General features: G+C 39.2%; 2 protein-coding genes and 1 pseudogene across 5 annotated transcripts in view; 2 read left to right on the top strand and 1 right to left on the bottom strand.

The window, feature by feature from the left end:
• The window catches only part of LOC137288156 (homogentisate 1,2-dioxygenase-like), a 45,423-nt gene extending 31,331 nt beyond the window's left edge, over positions 1-14,092 (bottom strand). The window contains exons 1-2 of the mRNA XM_067820573.1: positions 14,036-14,092; positions 10,207-10,278 (exon numbers count right to left, since the gene is read on the bottom strand). Of these exons, the coding sequence (XP_067676674.1) occupies positions 10,207-10,278; positions 14,036-14,059 (96 nt within the window). The 5' untranslated portion in view covers positions 14,060-14,092. The remainder of the gene's footprint in view (positions 1-10,206; positions 10,279-14,035) is intronic.
• On the top strand, positions 4,600-5,539 carry LOC137286650 (uncharacterized; annotated as a pseudogene).
• Positions 14,093-14,224: 132 nt separating the features above from the next.
• Positions 14,225-21,905, top strand: part of LOC137288149 (mitogen-activated protein kinase kinase kinase 15-like) — a 74,634-nt gene continuing 66,953 nt past the window's right edge. For all 4 annotated transcript variants that reach the window (XM_067820565.1, XM_067820563.1, XM_067820562.1 and 1 more), the window contains exon 1: positions 14,225-14,437. The gene's annotated coding sequence lies outside the window, so the exon portion shown is untranslated. The remainder of the gene's footprint in view (positions 14,438-21,905) is intronic.

Below are 21,905 nucleotides of genomic sequence, written 5' to 3'. Positions count from 1 at the left end.
ATCGGAGACACAAACAGGTGCAGCTGATGTTTGAATCTGGTGGCGAATAGGTCTACTGTCGGCCTCAAGACTGAACACCTCTGGATGCAACTTCCACTCCTTTGGGGATGGATGCTTCGGACGTGACAGAGAGTCTGCGATGACATTCTTGACCTCTGGAATATAATTGGCCCAAACTGATATTTTGAGAGAGTCCACCAGGATGAAGAATTGTTGCTGATTGAGAAGGTGAGCTCCCCACCCATGTAGAGACCCATCCACGTAGAGGTGGCGAGAACGACGGTGACGGAACAAATGGCTCTAAACAAACTCTGCTGCAAACATTCAACTCTTGCATTTACCACGGTAGATGAGAGTGAAGCTCCATGGGTAGTGTGATCAGTGCATACGGAGCGCCCCTCCTGATATGTCGAGCTAGAAACATTTGCAATTGCCGGAGTTGAAGATGACCTCTGAGGGTTGAAACCTGAGCTGACGACAGCAGACCCAAGAGTTCCTGCTACTGGCGGAGCATCCTGGGTTAAGCTAACGCAAGGGGAATGAAGCGTTGCTTCTTGCCAAACTGCTCCCTAAGAACAAAGAGTTTGTTGACCTCTGTGTCAAACAATGCCCCAATGAACTGAAGGCATCGAGCATTAATCAGTTCCGACTTCACGAACCAGCCTAACTTATAGAGTTATCAAACTACCTGCCAGCGCTAATATTGGTACATGAAGAACATTAGCACTTGTGGGTTGCCTTGAGAGGATACAATGTTGGACCTAGCCTTATACAGAGCGAGGATCGGTCAGTTTCTTCACCCACCCGGGACGAGACAGGTGAGCCATGTTGGTACAGACTGTGAATACTCGCCCCACATCACAGCATCAGATCTGCCTCTCAGGTGGTCTGTCTGTGCACTGTGGTTTACCTTCTACCTTCTTGTGACATCGGCTGTGATTACCCAAGGTAATGTCCTACGTGATAAATGCTATGAATACCTGGATTTTGAAAACATTGTGTACACTGGTGACGTCACGGTGCAAGGTCCCTTGATCAGCCATGCATGTCATCGACAAGATCAAACAATCACATCATCTGAACAGTTCATGACCCCAGCCAACAGTGTTAAACTACACCTAATCCTTTCATACAATGTAGAGACAAACCCAGGCCCACAATTGACAATGAAAGACCTCAATGCTGTTAAGGCGGAGATCAAAACTGACATACTGAATGAAATTCGTGAGTTTCGACAATCGATGTGTACTGAAATGAGTGCCATAAAATCCCAAATAAGGGAAGTAGCTGAAAAGTGCTCCTCGTTGGATAATTCACGATCTGATTTACGGGTAGACATAGATAGAGTGACAAATGAACAAGTGTCAATCTACACTGATATAGATGCTATGAATCAAAAGTTTGAAAATCTTGAATCTGTAGTCTTAAGACATGAGTCCGAACTCGATAAACTGGAATGTTTTAGTCGAAGAGATAATATTATCTTGTATGGAATAGGTGAACCACGGGACGAAAACTACGATGCTTGTAAAAACAAAGTGATCGCTGTTCTCAATAGTAATGTGGCGGTTAAGGTTTGGCGAGGGTCAGACATTATACGAGCGCACCGTATAGGTCGGAGACAAGAAGGCCAATGATAAACCACGCCCGATGATTGCCAAGTTCTCGACTACAGAGGATAAAATAGCTGTACTGAAGCATCGTGATGATCTGAGAAAGGTAAATATCGGTGTGGCTAACGATCTCACCAAGAGACAAAGAGAGACTATTGCGGACCGTAAGAGTAAAGGACTTATAGCATATTACAAAAATGGTAAGCTTGTGACAACACCAGCTAACCCGGATCGAGACCACCCAGCTGAGATCCCACGCAGACTAACCCGCACAAGGACTGTTACATCCATACCAAGGACGAGCAGGGGTCCCGGACAGTCCGCCCATAGGACAAGCATGCGTCCCGACTCTCAAGCTTCTACACCAGTCTCAGTCACAGCCTCAGCCCAAGCCGCTGCCCCGGGCAACAACCCGACATCTCCCCCGTCTCCTGACCTAGACTCCTCTATGGACGACAGCTAGGGACTCGGCCAGGCCCACAACTACACAAGACAGCAAACATCAGGTGCAGAATATTCCAGTTCTTCTTTATGCAATTTAAAGATTTTAACATGGAATATTGATGGTTTGCTCCCAAAACTTAACGATATCGATTTCATGGAGTATATACGAAGCTATGATATTATCTGTTTAGTAGAAATGTTTCTAGACAATGTCATTTCCATACCTGAGCTCTCATCCTATGTTATGTATATTTATAAAGCACATAGGGTAGCTAAGTATGGCAGATTATCAGGTGGGGTTGTAATGTTGGTTAAACGCACCATTGCGTCTCACTGCAAACAAGTTTTCACTGACATAAACAATGTTGTATGCCTCAAAATAGAGAAAAACATTGTCATTGCGCACAAAGAAATCATCATACTAGGAATGTATGTCCCTCCTGCCAGCTCGACTTTCTATGTTGCAGTCAATAAATCTATTCCCATCGACATGCTAGATGAATGGCTCACTCAACATCGCGACTCGAACTCAGAAGTTATCATCTGTGGGGACTTAAACGCTAGAGTGGGTAGTGGTAACAACCCACCAGAGACTTTCGACACTGAACGGCTCGACAACAGTGCCTTCCCGGATGAAGACCCTGTGTTACTCGACCAGAGATATTCATGCGATAACGTTATAAACACGTTTGGCCGTAAGCTTTTAGATCTATGTTTTGCTCACAAGCTGTACTTGTTCAATGGAAGAACAAATGGAGATTTGGATGGCAACTTTACATATATTTCTAATCAAGGATGTAGTGTAATTGATTATGTCATTAGTTCTGTTGATGTACATCAGATCTGTAAATATATGCATATAGATACTCGTGTAGAGTCGAAACATATGCCAGTGAGTTTACACTTGAATTGCACTACCGAAGTGACAGACAATGAGGCTGAACGTAAACATGAACAATCACGAGGTGAGTGTAGATATAGGTGGGAGGATAGCAAGATTGATGTATATCTAGAATCTCTAAGCTATCTGTGGGGGAATGAAGACCTTAACGATTATATAGAGAGCGATGTCAATCGTGCTGTTGATGAATTTGTATCTGTCATTCTTAGAGCCGCTGATTGTATGAAAAAGCCTCTTAGAAACAAAAATAACCACAATATTTCATTTTATAATCATCATTGTAAATCTGCTAAAAGAGAAGCAAGACGTTCGTTAAGAAGATTTAGAACACAAAAATCAAACGAAACAAGAAGCATGTATTGCAAACTAAGGAATGAATATAAAAATATATGTAGAAAATCAAAGGCCATGTTTAAACTCAAAAGTAGAAATAGATTAAATGCAACATTATCAGATTCAAAAGCCTTTTGGAAAGAGCTCCGATTCATTTCTGGAGGAAATAAGCCACAACCTCCGATCGACAAAGATATATGGCTCGATCATTTTTCTACAGTTTTTAATTGAACTGTGACCAGTGATACAGTACCTTTCGAATGTCAAGATGCTAAGGATTGTACTGATGATAGAGATGCTACTATTCTTGAATGTGATTTCACTGATTCCGAAATTAAATTAGCCTTAGATCATCTAAAAAGAGGAAAATCTCCAGGTAATGACGGTATAATTGTTGAAATGCTTACATGTTGTACACATATTATTCTACCCTTTCTTAGAAAGCTTTTTAACACATTGTTTCATAAAGGTGTTTTCCCAGACAATTGGACTAAAGCAATTATAATCCCCATACATAAAAAAGGTGAACGAGACAATCCCGATAATTACAGAGGTATCTCCCTTCTAAGTGCACTCAGCAAAATATACACACAGATTCTTCATACCAGACTTACAACATGGGCAACGATAAGAGATAAAATACCCGAATTCCAAGCCGGCTTTAGAAAACAGTATTCTACAACTGATCACATTTTCACCCTAAACGCAATAATCCAGAAATGCTTATCAAGAAAAAGGAAAAAAGTATATGTTGCTTTCGTAGATTTTAAGAAAGCGTTCGATTCTGTCTCGCGACATAAACTTTGGTACTGTCTTCAAAACTCTGGATTAAATGGTACAATGTTAAAGGTGATAAAAAGTATATATGCATCTGTTAAAGCATGTGTAAGATGCAACGATAACATTCACACAGACTATTTTGACTGCCCGGTCGGTCTAAGACAAGGGTGTATTTTAAGTCCACTTCTTTTTTCCTTCTTTATTGGTGAATTGTGTACGGATATTGTAGAGAATGGTAAATTTGGTGTACAGCTGTTTCCTGACATTTTAGAGATATTGCTATTACTTTTTGCAGATGATGTCATTCTCATATCCGACGTTGTCTCAGGACTACAGAAACAATTGAATATTTTAGAATCATATTCTGATAAATGGGGACTTGAAGTTAACCTGGATAAAACCAATATAGTTGTTTTTAGAAGAGGTGGGCGCTTGTCAGCTAAAGAAAAATGGTATTATAAGGACTCCATAATTGATGTTGTGAATTCATATAGATATCTTGGTATTATATTTTCATCCACATTTAAAATGAATAAATGTACAAACGATCTAGCACTGAGAGGAAAAAGGGCATTATTGCAAATTTTATACAACTTAAGAAAGATTGATGTGGTTGATCCGAAGGTATTCTTTAAAATATTTGACTCACAAATTCAACCAATATTACTTTATGGAGCGGAGTTATGGGGGGTTAGCCGCATTGAAAACATAGAAAAAATTCATGTCCTCGCATGTAAGAGATATTTAAATGTAGGATTACAAACGCCTAACGTTATAATATATGGCGAATGCGGACGATATCCTTTATACATAAATGCCTTATGTCGAGTTATTAAATATTGGTTAAAACTTACAGAAATGCACCCTGGTAGAATACCCAAAAAGTCATATGATATGTTATTGTATTTAGATAACATTGGGCAAAATAATTATGCTTCTCATATTCGTAATATACTTTTTTCACATGGATTTGGCTTTGTATGGTTGGCACAAGGTGTAGGTAATAAAGTCGATTTCCTTAGATGTTTTAAAGATGTATGTATAAATATGTTTTACCAATCCTGGCATTGTACTCTTCACAGCAGTTCACGCTACGATTTGTACAGAGAGTGTAAAAGTCTGCTGGTTACTGAGAAATATCTAAGCGTTATACATGAATTTAAATATCGTAATGTTCTTATCAAATTCCGAGCAGGCTTACTACGATTGAAACAAAATGAAGGAAGATGTATCTTTACGCACATGTCCTCTTTGTAAATTCGGTATAGAGGATGAATTCCATTTCCTTTTAGTATGCAAGTATTATTCTGAAGAAAGACTACGTTATTTTCCACATGTCTATAACCGAATTCCAAATATATTTATATTCAAAAGCTTGTTATCTTCAGCGTCCAGGGTATCATTGCTAAATGTATGCAAATATATATATACTGCTTACAAAAAGAGGCAGACTTTGTTAAACGCCTAATTGTTCTACGTCATGTTCCAATATATTCTGATTGTATATGTGTTATATGTATATGGGCCGGTGGCCTTCATGCATAATAAAGATCTATCTATCTAACTTGTGAAATAGCTGCATAGTGAACTCCATGTGACGCAGGAGAAGAGTAGAATCGGCTTGGGCTTGACGTACGTCGATGTATGCTTCGAAGATTATCCCTTTGCGATGCAGAAAGCTGGTGATTGGCTTCGTGACCCGTGTGAATAGCCACAGTGCCGAAGAAATTCCAAACAGAAGCACCCCCCACTGATAGTAGGTCCCCTCGAAAACAAACCGAAGAAACTTGCGATGAGCTGGGAAGATCGGGATGTGCAGATATGCATCCTACAGATCAAGACTGACCATGTAATCCCACGGTTTGATGATTGTTCTTAAAAGAGCTACTGACACCATCCGGAAGTGAGGTGGAGCCTGTGGATAAATCTTGTTGAAAACCTTTATGTTGAAAATTAGCCTTAACTTGTCCGAATCCTTCTTCGGGACTAGTGAAATCGGTGAATAAAATCCCGGATCAACTGGAGCCGGTCCCAGGGACTCTATCGCAAGCTCCTGGAGTAACGTATCTATTGTGGTTCACAAGACATACAGTTGCTGAACTGGAAATGTTCTGTGTTCTGGTAACCGGGTTAAGGGAGGATTCCCCACAACCGGGAGTTGAAAACATTTGGACAGAGTGGTTCACACATAAGGGTCTTCCAGAATGGTCCAATTTGGTGCATAAATTCCAAGTACCCAATCGTGCTCTGATGTCATGCAGTCACTGCCTATCGGACTTCGTGTTGGGCGACTGGTCGGAAATGCCCGATGGCCCCGGAGTGCCAGAGGAGAGACGCTGACGATTGGCACGACCTCTGCTTCCTCTTCCCCGAAAAGAGGATCCAGTCCCTGACCCCAAGTCTGGGTTGGTGGGTTCATAATGGGCCGTCCGGTTCAGACAGGGTGACAGACCAATAAACACCTACCGAATTGTGAATCGGTAAAGAGGGTAATGTAACAGGAGCGTCAGGCACTTGCTGCCATATTGCCGCATCTACACACACCACAAATGCATCAAAATCCATGGGTTGCGATGTTGCAAAGTAGGTCTTGAAAAAGGCGTTGATGTAGACTGCGGAGCGCTATGTAACGAACCAGTCACGCCTGAGTAACCTGTGGAGCAAGTTACTAATGGTGCCCTGTCAGCTGTAGTCAATACATGTGGAGTAGCCATTGACACAAGAGGCACACTCATAACCACCACACTGCCAACTGTATGTGCACTAAGCATAGCAGTGGAACCAACATGGGAAATAACCACTTCGTGATCAAACACCGAAGTGAAGTCACCCTGAGTGAGCGGTGCATCCAAACAAAGCTGTTGTTGAGAGCGCATCACTTAAGAAGCATTCGTGCGAAGTGGATGGGAAAACAAAAAATCGATTCCACCCTTACCACTTAAGTGAATCGTCTAATCAGACTCAATCGGCAGAGCTGCAACCACATTGTGGCCTTGAGTGGTAGACCGAATCGCACTAGAGAATTCTTGAGTCAATGGATCGGACGGGTGAATCAATGAATACTGCGGCATCGTCACAATAGACGCTGGACGCAATGAAGGTTGTGGTTATGATAAAACCATCATACGTGGTGGTGACAAGGATTCACCCACGTCCTGCGAAATCATCTCAAAAGACAATTGTCTCAAATTCTCACTCAGGTATGACTCCGAGACCTCATTGAAAAAAGCTTCATCTTCTGATTTCGAAGATGACCGTCTAGCAACTAATTTGTGTCGTTCTTTCCTTGCCTTTGTAGGAGCAAATTGCATGTTTTCTGCTCGCCGACGATCTCTATCAGATGACCGTCTATTAGCTACCTGCCGATACAGAGAAAACTCCTCATCGTCTAAACCTTCACAATACGTACATCTGTTGGACCCATCACAAATGCCTATGCAATCCACACATAAGTTGTGAGGGTCTGTCGCTGAGAAGTTTCCATTACATTGACCGCAATGTCTATGTTTCTTAGATACCTTCTCTTTAGATCCACCCATGTTTATTCACAATTCCAACTTATATCTTCACAGAGACAACACACATCCACACTGTGGTGCGACAAGAAAGAGACTGACTGGTACAAGTTGTCACGTGATCAGCTGAGATGGCTACACGAGTAAGGTGATTGACAGGTATCTATGGGGCAGAGGTCAGGTGGTCAGGGGCCAGGAAGATTTGATTCAATTTAGCTGAAAGCACGTTTCCACACATGGTCGAAGTGAGGAAGAGAGATGCATAACATGAGATAAGATAAGTACATAAATATACAATTTATAGTTAAAATTTCAAAATATAGATTACAGTGGCTATTGGTTAAAATTTAAAAAAATAGATTATATTGGCTTAGATAGGATAAGTTTAAAAATATATTTTATAATACATCTATAATCATAAATCAGTCTGCAGAATGTGTTCAAGTCCTATTTGTAACAGCACATAGTTACTTCAGGCTACAAAGTCTTATATTCTGTCCAGTGCTCCGTTGTAATGTCATTGTTTGCTCTCTATCACCTCCATAATGTCACATGTCACATAGATCTATTGGTACCACTATCAAAACTAATGTGACCGTATATCAATTATACATGACTGGAAGCCAGTTAATCCCTTAAAAATGTTTCTTCAGAGGATGATACACATACACTATTAAAATATAACCATATGGCTGATTCTTTTTTTCCTGATTTCTTTTTTTCCTGATTTCTTTTTTTCCTACAATTGGTGATTGTATAAGTTCTTCAGGCAAAGAATACCATAGTTCATTAGTGCTTGGTGAAAATGATTTTTCTTGATAATCAGTATTTATAACTCCTTCAACAATTTATCTTTGGTGACACTTTATCAAGTACATAATTTATCTGTTTAGACACAAAATTCTGTCGTTTTTTAACCAGATGCCTTAATGTTTGTGCTTGAAATGATAAATATTTTTGCGCAAATAATCTTGAACTAGTTAAAATTATGTCACTACTATCACTAAACGAGCAAGCATTTCCTGAAATCTCCAAAAGAATTTAAACAATACCACATTAATGTGTCTCACTTTAATAAATATGTCACTAATGTCACCAATTGAGCATTTCCTCAAAACCCTCCCCAAATAATTACCACATCAACGCACATGCATCTCACTTAAATGCAATGTAACAAATCTCACTAACTGAGCATTTTGCTGATACATAGTATGGTTCATCTGGACTAGATGTAATCAAAACACTAATCCTAGTCAGCCAAATCCCACTATGTGGATGATCAGTTTTGACAGAATCTGGCTAAGTGAGGGGACACTACCCATCAACATGTCCACTACAGACAGGTGACTGACATAGCTAAATCGTACATTTGTCTTCACACAATCACTCTCACTCTCACTCTCTGCCTACAAACTTTGTAGAGATGGGTGGATTTGTTAAAAAAAACGTTGCAAACAAAACTACCATTTAACATGTTTGATATAGTGGGTTCTATGTATTGCCATACTGACTCATGTTTCACAGATGAAATTTCAACTGACTCCAGGCTGTTACAGGGGGCCCTACTCTACTACTGGCTTGACCCCACAACACACAGGCTTTAGTGCCACTGTGTAGGTATTGCCCATGTTGTTTTAACTATCTCCATGAATGACAATAATCAACCATACATGTTGAAAATGGTTCAGAGTACTGGTATATGCATTTTACTGAGTTTACGATAAGATGGCTTGTTGTTTAATTTTGCACTCAGAAATATTTCAGCTATATGGTGGCAGTCTGTAAATAAACAAGACTGGCACAGACAATCTACTAATCAACACTGTGAGCATTGATCTATGCAAATAAGGGCCCACTTGCACATAGCATTCTTAGTGCTACGACAGCCTTAAGCCTATGTTGGAGAATGGGAGTGACAATCATTGTAGCACTAAGATTGCTTTCTGCAAGTAGGCCCGGGTCCATAGGTAGACCAGAGGGGCTGGGGAGCAGCTGAACCCCTAGAATTATTTTACAGATTACTTTTTATGCAGCAAAGTACTGACATGAGATTCTTTTAATGTTCATAGTGTCCCCACTTACTAAGAAAAATTAACTACAGCCCTCCAACTGGGATAAGCTGTGTCAACCAAGTCAACAAGCCTGACCACCAGATTCTGTTAGTCACCTTTTCTGACAGGCATGGGTTGCTGAAGACCATTTATAACCCAGACCTTCATTAATGAGTCTGTCTAAGAACAATTAGAAGTACCACTAGCTATGTTATCTGAATATGATATCTACATGGAGAAAATGCTTGTAAATAAACTTCCCTGACCTTAAGTATTACCATGTTTGGAGTTACTAAGTATTTTATATGTTCATAGTCTAGCCAACTAGCTGCCCTTCCTGACCACCGCAATTGGGGCCTCGATATCTCCAGGGTATACGTTCCGATAAGTCTCCACTATACCCAGGACGCATCTACGGCTCAGCCTGATAAATTTATTACCTCCTTTGGTTGGCTTTTCATCCAATCAAGTGTCTACACTAGGAAGTTGAACGAACCAATCAAAACTCACTTTCAAGTCTCTCCTACTGGTACTAGTGTTAATTGCAGGTATGTCTGTGTATACTATACCTGTCCTTCAGGCAGCGCTCCAGGGCAACGGGAATCCTCTGAGGCAAACTCATTGCCAAACCCAGACATGTACTGAAACAGGATACCTTAATAACAGAATACATTTCATCCTGGCAAAAAAATTCATAAAAGAAAACATACCAAACATAATAAAAATCTTGCATGAACACGAGATGACTCGTGGCCATGTAACTTGACTGATTTTACGAGAACAATACAAAGGTCTCTTAGTTGCTGGCATTGCATTCTACATAACACATCTTTCTGAAAATTAACTCCAAATTGATGTTTCAAAACATGAAAAAAAACCCAACAACAACACTATTCTGAAAGCCAGTGCCAAATGAACAGCACCCCTGATAGCGTGTTATCAAATATCATGCATGGTCACGGCAACTGCACGTGTATACAGGGAGAGCATACAACTTTGCAAGACATCAAATGCTCTCTGATGCTAGAAAAACACATTCAAGGTTTTTAGGTCCAGTCTTCCTAGGTGAGGCTCAGAATGTATTAGCTGAAATTCAAATGTTGCAGTAATACTGGCTAGTGACCAGTTATCGCCATTTTAAGCAGTTTTCAACGATTTGATCCATTATTTCTTAACAGAATGATATAAAATTTATCTTGATGATAGATCAGCTATTCACCGATGTTTTCTGCTTGTTTACAGTTGTCAATATCAAGTATCTCCAAAACACAGTTAACAGGAAGCATGGTAGTGTAGATTCATCATCGATATCTCCAGGGTATACATTCCGATAAGTCTCCACTATACCCTGGACGCATCTACGGCTCTGCCAGATAAATTTATTACCTCCCTTGACTGTCTTTTGATCCAATCAGGTGTCTACGCTGGGAAGTTGAACGAACCAATCACAACTCACTTTTGTTTTTTTAATTATCTCACCGATTATACTTGGCAACAGAAACCATGCAGAGGTTCTCTGGCAGAGGTAGAAGGCGTTCTTGCATATGTTGTTTTAAAGTTTCGGACCTGTCAGTTTGTTTGTATGATTTCCCTAAAATCTGAGTCGCACTGCGAGTAAACCTTCGCAGTTGCAACCGCTACCTTTGTTGACACTGGCAAGCTCGGTTAAAACGGCGGTCTAGCTGATTGGCTACTGTGAGAAGGCGGAAAGGGAGGTAATAAATTTATCTGGCAGAGCCGTAGATGCGTCCTGGGTATAGTGGAGACTTATCAGAACGTATACCCTGGAGATATCGAGGATGGTGCAGATTGTGCTTTCCCAACAACTAACAAGACCAATTATAGCCATTTCTTAAGTGTTTATGTTATTCAATTAAATTAAAATCTGAACTTTCTGTGGACTGAATTGTGAAGTCATAGATTCACAACACAGCCAGGATGACTTTCATTCAATTCTCATTGTTTATGAAATTTCATGACAACACACTAATGGTCATGTGACATACCCCCAACATATTTGGGTCTCTCCTTCCTAGAGATTCATATTTGTAACGACTACAATGTAAAATACTCACAGTAATTCTAACTCTTGTAACCTTTGTATATTTTGGGGATGTGTCAATGTGTGAAATACTCTGGAAGTACAAGTAAAGCGTTACAGCCAGGTGTTGGCGATAACTGGTACGTGGCGATAACTGGTCGCTAGCCAGTATGTGTCTGGGAACGATGATTATATGATGATGTCAGTGACTCTTACAATGTAAAGTGTCATTTCAATGGCTCTACTGAAACTGTTCTGAGATGGCATATGAAAATATACAAATAGGACAAAGTGTTATGGATAACAACTCCTTTATTGCATGATTGCGACGTTTTGATACAGATTCTTGTGCTGTTGTCAAGCAGGATTCATATTCCATGCAATAAAGAAGTTGTTATCCATAACAATTTGTCCTATTTGTACACCTCAACTTCTAAAATGCCACTCAAAGAAGTTATAAGAAAGTATACTTTGAAATGACATTATGTTGGTGACAGCTTCACAGAATTGTTAGATACTGCCAAGTGTTATTCTAGAAATTAACTCAGTCTGTGTAAACTAAGTCTCAGTACTTTTTGTTATACTCCACTGAGACTCAGTAGTGGCAGGGAAACTATAAAGAGAGGGAGAAGAAACGCCACGAAAAGCCGCTAAACGTATGTCTCGGGTCGTTTCGTAACCAGTGTAGCCAATATGGTGACAGCGTAATATTTAAGATTGAGCCGTTTATTTTCAGCGGCTGATTAAATTTGCTGAATGTTATAACAACTGAAATCCTACATGTAGAAGATAGGTTAACTATTTTGTCCCTTTTGTTTAAATCAAATAATTGGTATTAGTGTCCGTATTAGGACAGTAGATTTGTAGTAAAGTTTCAAGTCTGCATGGTATAGCTCACTGGCTTCTATTCTCGATTCACTGCGAAGATAGACTAAAATGTGAAGATAAAAACGTCTTTTACACATTCGTTTAATTTTTAGAAGGGAAACATACCTTTAGTTGAAAGGTACTTGCAAGTAATAGTAACAGTTTTATTACTTAAAAAAATTGTTAGGGTGTATTGGAGGTGTGTGAAAAATATGACATATCACCGATCTGATCTGATCCACCGTTGATGCTTGTGATGCTTGAGGACTATAGTTCCATAACTTCTTTCTTTCTTGTTGATCTTATTATTTGACAAAACTGGAAAGGTGTTTAGGACGCTTTGTGACAGTGTCACACATTCTGTTTTTGAGGGTTGTATGACAGTGTCAGATAACATTTCGTTAATGTCCATTCCTTTCCCCACAAGCAATAAGATATCTGAATCAATTATTAATGTAAGCAAAAATGTCTCAAAGTAGATTTTTTAAAAAAAGGACAGCTGGAGTTAACACATGTGTTCTCAAGCTACTTTTCGTTCTTTAACATGTTCTGGGAGGGAAGGCCGCGGTGTATCATTTATTCTTTCATTCATTCACATATGTACTTCTTCTTTCTTTCATTCAGTCACATGATTCTTGCTCTTAATTTATACTATATATAATGCATTCATTCATTGTAAAATTCCGACTGATACAATAAACTGGCTGAAGTTCTGTAAAACACGTGTAGTAGTGCTGGGAACGAGCCAAGTCACTGTGTACGTTGGAGCATGACGAGGCACACGTTAATTAGTACAAATGGTAAAGAAAGCAAGCGAGTGACCTATCCCTGTTCAGGCTTTTGTAGATCCCTGGTAGTGGGATGCAACCAAAAGTACTGAGACTAAGATTTTTTTGGAATGGAAATAAACTATAACTGATCTTAAACGCTCGCTTTCTAATCTAATAGTTAATACTAATAATTTCTCAAATTACATGGAATCAGAGATAATAAAACAGATTATATGATAACATGGCATTTGACAATAAATTCACGTTGTGTTTGAGTCATATTTTGACCTTACGTTTAGCATATGCTAATTATCGTTCACAGACCAACCAATCACACTTCGCCTTTGTGCCACACCCCCAGTACACGTGAGCAGGTGCGCGATGTATACATATTGTACGGCCTTTCTGCAGAAAATACGGAGTACTGACATTAAGATAAAGACTGTCATGTGGATGTAAATGAATATTAATTAACTACTGATAATAGAAACAAGCGTAATGTGGCGAGTGCTTCCTTAATCGCTAATTCTATTAACTAAAGGTCAAGGTCAAAGAATGAAAAACAAATTTCATTACTTATTGATATTTACAGTGGCTAGTTATCAACTTCAAAAGGTAATGTGCAAGATAACTGCTAGATGAATGTTCATAGATGCAGAGTCCAAAATATGAAGACATGTCAGATAAAAGGAACACAATGAGAGCTTAAATACAACGAACCTTCAAATCAGAGTCGGACGCCATTTTGCATAAATAATGATGTCAGAAGAACACACTGTTCTTATTTGTCATATTAAATATTGTAAGAATATTTAATAGTTATCTACGAATCATACACAAATTATTTTTAGCTCATTTAGAAATAATATTTCAAAAAATATTTTGTGACATATTATGATGACCTCCATGCAAGGGGACGTCACTCGTGGCGCACGATTTTACAAACTATTATTCAGTGTGAAGTTTAATAATATTTAATCTAAAAAAGACACTATATCTGCCTCCAGAGTGTGCTTAAGGTTTCTGCATGCCATACAAGTGTCTTTGGTTTGATGTGCAATGACTGGATGTACATTCATTGACCTTACCTTCGATTGTCTTGATTGTGATGCATTCCAGAAGGTATGTCCAAGTTAGAAGCCAATGAAGGAGATGTCTATTATTTCCGGTGATGATACTTCGGATGAATTCCGTTTGCAGAATTGTCTTATTACTCACACAATGATGTTTATTTATTTGTCATCATGTGTATTGGTCTATATATGATTGTGCATAACACTTTCTTTGTAATGATCTGGAAAGTACTGCCTTGCAAGGTGTGATATGTCAACATGCTATATTTTTAACGTTGTTTTGCAGTGACCATATAGGACATGTAGAAAGTTCTGTATATGGAATACCTTTTATTACCATTTTATGACTGACATCAGTGTTATCCGACTCGTACACAGTTGCAGGTTTAGTAGATTTAAGTTCCAACACGTCATGTTAAACTTAAAAGTTAAAGTGTGTTGTTCAAGTTCCTTTTCCATATATGAGAGTCTTGTGACCTAATATTTTGTACTAGTAGCCATTTACAGTAAATTAGGCTGTAGGTCTTAATGCCAATAGGTGCCTTACACTGGTAAGTTAATATTTATTGTTATCAAATTTAGAGCACCCTTGGAATGCAGCACATAAACTGATCATAAGGAAAATCTCTAAGATAGGTCACATGACACAGAGACAAGCAAACAGTTTTGTGAAAGTCTCTCAGAAGAAAACTTGCATCACTGGAATTGTTAGCCCAGACAGCTAACTGACTGAGCTTTGAAGGTTAGGTATAAACATAGTGTGTCATCACTCCAGTGTATAGACACTTACAAGTATTCCAATTGCAATTTGACACTCTCCTCCTATTCTGTAACCTATGAGATATGGATAGGTGATGAATGAGCAGATTGGGTACAAAATGAAAATGGCCACTGATGAAAGGCATCAGACATTCAATTCAAGGGTTTGCGTGAATGAAATATCCAATGATTCATCAGAGTCATCAGATGATTTTGTTTCAGAAAAGAGTGGAAGGGGACAGTGTAAGGATAATGTAGATAGCATAGTAAAAAATAGGAAAGGCATAAGCATGGTAGGGTGACAGCATGAGTGGTTTTGCATGATTACTCACAAAATGTAGTGGGTCATAGTGGTTCGGATTAAAGGGACACTGATGCGGAGCAATTTCGTGGACTGGTGTAAACTTTTGTTATTGTTTTTCTCCCGTGAGTACCCGGATGATATCTCAGAATTCGTGACTGGTTCGTAACTTCTGCTGCGCAGTCCGTATGCGCAATTGATAGTTTAATTATAGCAAGATCAACTAAGGTGAAGTCACTTTTGCTTCATTACAAATGTATTATGAAAACAAATGAAACACTTTGAAGGTTAATCATCTGCCAGTGGTGGAAATGGCAAAAAACTATTTGGACGGAAAAATAACGAAGCCAGTGTACGTCTCTATATTTTGTCTCATAACCCAAATTATGTCATATTTGTATCATTTTGAAAATTAATAAAAGAACACACGGTCTGCTTATACTTATAGTAAATTTCTAACATGAGAGCAACATTTATACGTTGTATAGATTGCCAATGTGGATCCTATTTCACACACATACGAGATTTAGTGTGTGTTTTCTGCCAGTTAGATTGTGCTGAAAACTACAACAAATAAATTTTAAAAGAATGCAAATAATGAATGTAAAACAGACTAATTTTATAGCAACAATGTCAGGCTACTACCTTGTTCAGGAATGTATCCATCAATATCCACATAAAAGAAATCGTATTTCATTCATCTGCAGCTGGTAAATAATCCTGCTCTGTGTCGCGTGTCTTACAACAGTCTAATTTGCGAAAAAGCAACACATCATTTCACGTCTTTCACATTTGTGAAAACCTGATAAACCTCTCATTGGTCACCCAAGATAGCACACCTGGCAACTAATTGTATGATGTCAGCCATTCTAAGTAATTTAGTTAACCAATAATGAGCAATCAAGCAATCAACGTAAGGGTGGTTAATTCTTTGAAGGGAGGATGTTGTTTTTACACTCGCACTTTACAACAGGGTGTAGTCAGTATAAATTAGTACATCTACACACACTGCCTTTTGACAAATCCGCTGTAGAAGATAGAAGTAATTAATCAATCAATGTGTTATCGGTTAATCCTTTGATTGATGTTTGTTTTTGTAACTCAGCTGATAAACTCTCTTGCATCACTTACATGCACATATTACATAACATACAATACATTTGCCATTACAGACCTTAATTTTTAATGTTGAGTATATATTCCAGACAGGAGAAATGCCAAATAGGAACCTTTCTTGAGTAACCGAAGTGGTGTTACTACTAATTATACCTGTTATAAATTCATTAACTGACCATCCATTGAATGATGACAAATAACATGTGTAGGTTTACACCATCAAACGCAAGTTACAGCAAGGAAGATGTAATCTCTGTGTCGCAAGCAGCCTGAAAACACTTATGGGCCGAAACTGTTTTGAGGATACCAACGGAACTTCGTTACATTAGGAATACATAAGGCATTTGCTGTGTACTTGGGTAAATAGGTGTAATAAGGGGTTTTTTTTTCAGATTTTTCTACCAAAGGCAAAGTCATCGTTTTTAGTTTACAAATTCAAATAAATCAACTGTGTGTTTTTATTATCATAAATAATAAACCATTGTAGCTACCATAGCTACCAAAATTTACATATGATATTTGCTATCACAGCTGAACCAACACTCAAAACTACCTAAATATAAAGCTTTGCAATCTTTCGGACTGAAACAAATGGCTTCCTACGTGCCTGTAGACATCATATTTTCACGGAACATGATTAAATGTCGAGGTTAAAAACACAGAAATAGGATCAAATTGGATCAGTCACTATACCATCCAAGCATCCGAAAAAGCTACACTGCTGGGATATTTTGTTACGATCAGACAAGGAATATCATGGATATTTTTTAAATAATGGTATATGATGGGCATCCGGCCTCCTGACTGTTTAGATTAAGAAATTCTGCTAATATGGACAGGAGCCCAGTCCCTTTGTCCGTCACGGTCGAGGGAGCGGGCGCTGACCAATTTGCAGTTTGGTTTCGTAATTAGACCGTTGGCGAGAAACATTATTCGCTCCGCATCACTGCCCCTTTAAAGTTCCAGGACAGCCTACAGAAGCTAGAATTTCAACACTAAACCAACCCATTCTCTTGATGTTTTTTTAAAGTGAAATGCATTATGAATGCAGTTCCCAACCAGTGCTTCAGTTTTTTCCTTGAACATGTTCAAGGTGAATCAGAATAAGATGCAACCATATCCCGGTGTTAGGGGTTTTTGACGATGTAAGACAAAAACATAATTTTAATCTTAAATATCATCTCAAGTTTTGCACAGAGGATACAAGGTAGAGGTAAGAGCCACTCCACCTCTGTCAAGAGAACCAGTGGTGTTCAACTCTGTGACTGACCAGGTGGAAAAACTGGACGATGCCATCACAACTCTGCTTTCAAATAATGCTGTCATTAGTGTCAAGGAGTTGGACCAAACTCACCTCAGGCCAGGATTTCATTCCCCAAGTTTCCAAGTTCCCAAGAAAAACTCCAGAGAAAAGTTTCACCTGATATACAGTATGAAGAAATATTCACCATGGAGTATTTACTCAAACCTGCAAAGTTCAGCTCCAATGACTGGTACATCCAGCAGATCTCTGCAGTACTTTCTGCCTAGACAATGGGATTCAAATGCATCAAGATCCCAATGAGCTCAGACTACAATTAGGTTTCAAGATTTGTCTGTAGTTGGGATCGCTTGTAATTGTAGTTGGAGCTAGAACCATCACAGGATCTCCAATTCTGAGGGATACGATTCATCACAGCGAAGGATCACATGTTTGTCACGAAAGATCATTGGAACAAAATACAAGACACGATATTGATAATGCAAGCAACACTCTCTCCACTGACACTAAGCAGTTGAAAGTGTTTACTTGGTCTAATGACGTCTGTCCAAGACATGAAATGCAGAGGGAGGTTACAATTACACCTGTTACAATCACCTGAACAGCACCGACCTGTTTGTTCTGCTGGATTATCTCAAGACATATCTCTTCTTATGGACACACAGAGACATTGTCTGTTGGGGAACTTACCTAACACTAACGGAGCCAGACTGCATAGTTCATCTAACTGTAGATGCATTTCTCCAAGGATGGGGCACTCATCTCGACAGCGAAGTAGCCTCTGGGAAGTGGTCAAGACAAGTGCAGGCTTTACTTATCGGTCACCTAGAGATGAAAGCAGTGATCAATGCATTGCAACATTAGACAAGTTGTCTCAGAAATGCCAAACTCAGACAGACAATTCCACAGTATCGATCTGTATAAATAAACAATGGTCAACAAGGTCACCAAGTTTGTTACGCCTCACATTTCACCTGTACAACCTCATTAACAAGCTCAACATGTTTGTGAATGCCACATTCTAGGGGAAAAGAATGTCATAGCTGACGCTCGACCACTGCAGCCGTCTCCAATAGAATGGATGCTACATCCAGAGGCATTCCGGCTCATAATACAAACATTAGGATCCCCGATAACAGACCTGTTTGTAAAGAAGTTCAACATACAGATACAGACATTTGTGTTGCAAGTACCGGATCCACAAGCCTGGGCAACAGACGCTCTCAGCATATCATGGGGGGGACTAAACGCATGTGCGTTTCCACCTCCAGTACTACTACATCAAGTATTACTGAAAATAAAGCAGACAAGGCGTCTACAACTGATTTTGGTCACACCCTACTGGTCAGGGAGGGTATGGTTTCCTGACCTCCTACAAGACCTCATAAATGCTGCCTTAAAACTACCAGAATGCTAAGGTCTGCTAATTCATCCACACAGGAACCAAGTGCATAGAGACCAATCAGTATTCCAGCTACACTTACAGAACGTATTAAGACCGCCAGAGCAGCGAAGTCTCTCATTTTTGCCCTACGCACATCTACTTGGACACTTTACGATGATAAGTGGAACAGATTTGTGACATATGCTAGGCAGAAAGGATTTACTGCAAGTAAAGCATCTCATCCTCAAGTGGCTGACTGTGTGTCTTTTGAGACACACAAGACACTTAAAAGGCTCAACGTTATCAATGTACCTAGCGGTGCTCAGTACAGTCATCAGTATGAAGACTGGCATAAAGTTAACTGAAGTACCAGGACGACTGGCATTACTACGTTCTTTTAAGATGGAAAACTAACAAAGAGGAAGATATCTTAAATAGACTATAAAGTAAATAAAGTTTTTGATAGTTATGGTCCTCCCAAGATACATGAACGAAAGCTGAAAATTGGCAAATCTACCGTGCTGTTTTCAAGTTCCCATGGGGGGTTACAGGATGTAAAATACATGACAACCAGATAATCCAGGATGTGGCATGACCCACCACCGATTCCTTCAGATTCTGTCAAGCATAATAAGCAGGATAAGGAAAAATATGTAATTTTCTGATTAAAATTGATATTTTATACTTATCCTGACGCATGAGGTCAACCTTCCTATCCTCCGCTCTCATGACACTCTGGACTTCCCTGCAAACCTGGGTGCCAGACAAGTATTCGGAGAGAGTGAAGAGCATGACATGTCATGTGACTGTTCTGCTTGCCAAAATGCACAGGCTCAAGGGAGACTACTCGTTGGTGAGTAATGATTTTACATCCTCATCAATGAAGGTAACTTCTAGGGATTCATGTTTTCCACTATGTTTTGATAGAAGAGGGAAACAATCATAATAATCATGAGTCAGGATATCATATCAATTTTAATCAGAAAATTACATATTGCTAAAGATATCCCACTGTCCTGTTTTGTAGAGAGTGTTCAGAATGAAAATATTTTGATTTGTGCAGTTTCAATATTTTATGAAGTGATATTAAGATTCCTCATTTCCATGGAAGCAGTTGATATTAAGATTCCTCATGTGCAATGAAGCAGGTGTTATTTAGATTCCTCATTTCCATGGGAGCAGTTGATATTAAGATTCCTCATGTCCATGGCAGCAGTTGATATTAAGATTCCTCATTTCCATGGGAGCAGTTGATATTAAGATTCCTCATGTCCATGGGAGCAGTTGATATTAAGATTCCTCATGTCCATGGAAGCAGTTGATATTAAGATTCCTCATGTGCAATGAAGCAGGTGTTATTTAGATTCATCATGTGCAATGAAGCAGGTGTTACTTAGATTCCTCATGTCCATGGGAGCAGTTGATATTAAGATTCCTCATGTCCATGGAAGCAGTTGATATTAAGATTCCTCATGTCCATGGAAGCAGTTGATATTAAGATTCCTCATGTCCATGGAAGCAGTTGATATTAAGATTCTTCATGTGCAATGAAGCAGGTGTTATTTAGATTCCTCATGTCCATGGAAGCAGTTGATATTAAGATTCCTCATGTCCATGGAAGCAGTTGATATTAAGATTCCTCATGTCCATGGAAGCAGTTGATATTAAGATTCCTCATGTGCAATGAAGCAGGTGTTATTTAGATTCCTCATGTCCATGGAAGCAGTTGAAATTAAGATTCCTCATGTGCAATGAAGCAGGTGTTATTTAGATTCCTCATTTCCATGGGAGCAGTTGATATTAAGATTCCTCATGTCCATGGCAGCAGTTGATATTAAGATTCCTCATGTCCATGGGAGCAGTTGATATTAAGATTCCTCATGTCCATGGAAGCAGTTGATATTGAGATTCTTCATGTGCAATGAAGCAGGTGTTCCTCTTGTCCATGGAAGCCATTACAATGAGAGGGAGACTTCAAGTGACCTATTCAAGGATTCTCTAGGTCATTTCTGTATCATCAGGATCTCAAGATTCATCATCTGTTCCATCTGCAGAAATGTTTGTGGTTGCAGAGGTCACTTGAACACAGATGTGACAGTATGACTGTGAACTGAAGAAGGGAAGTCTGACATTGATCTTAGGATCAGGAGAGGCAAAACATTTATTGCTCTGTCCAGTCAGAACTCTTTCCATGTAAAGTGTAGGTGAAAAAATAAAAATCTTCAAATGGTTGAATATACATCTGTCACCAAACACTTGTACAGGAGTTTCTTAAACAACAGTATCATGTCTTATGACAGCAGTAATTATCAGAGCCTTCAAACCAGTTAGACGTGACCCACCAACAGAATCCAATCAACACAAAGTAAGAACCATATAGCATAAATGCTTGCGCTTTGGGCAACTGCTCCATCACATCTGTCACAGAGGGATGTTCCTGGAAGTCTACAGAAGATGTGGCTGGTATTCATCAGTGTGCATTGTTGGTTGACAGTTTGATAATTGATAATTCTAACCCCAAATCACATAAATTCATGAAAGTGAAACTTCTGTTCCCTAAGCAACGAGTGAGAGTAAATACCCCCCAGTTTCACTGTTGTTCAGAGCTGGATTGATGCACTTCAGTTAGGTCTATGGCTTATTATTAACACACAGGTTGTCTTAAGACAAGCAGGAATTATACTCCATGTAAGTCT

Source organism: Haliotis asinina, chromosome 6 (assembly GCF_037392515.1).
Source record: "Haliotis asinina isolate JCU_RB_2024 chromosome 6, JCU_Hal_asi_v2, whole genome shotgun sequence".
In the NCBI taxonomy this organism is placed as follows: domain Eukaryota; kingdom Metazoa; phylum Mollusca; class Gastropoda; order Lepetellida; family Haliotidae; genus Haliotis; species Haliotis asinina.
Note: the sequence above shows the minus strand (reverse complement) of the source record. Positions and strands in the feature narration are given on the sequence as shown.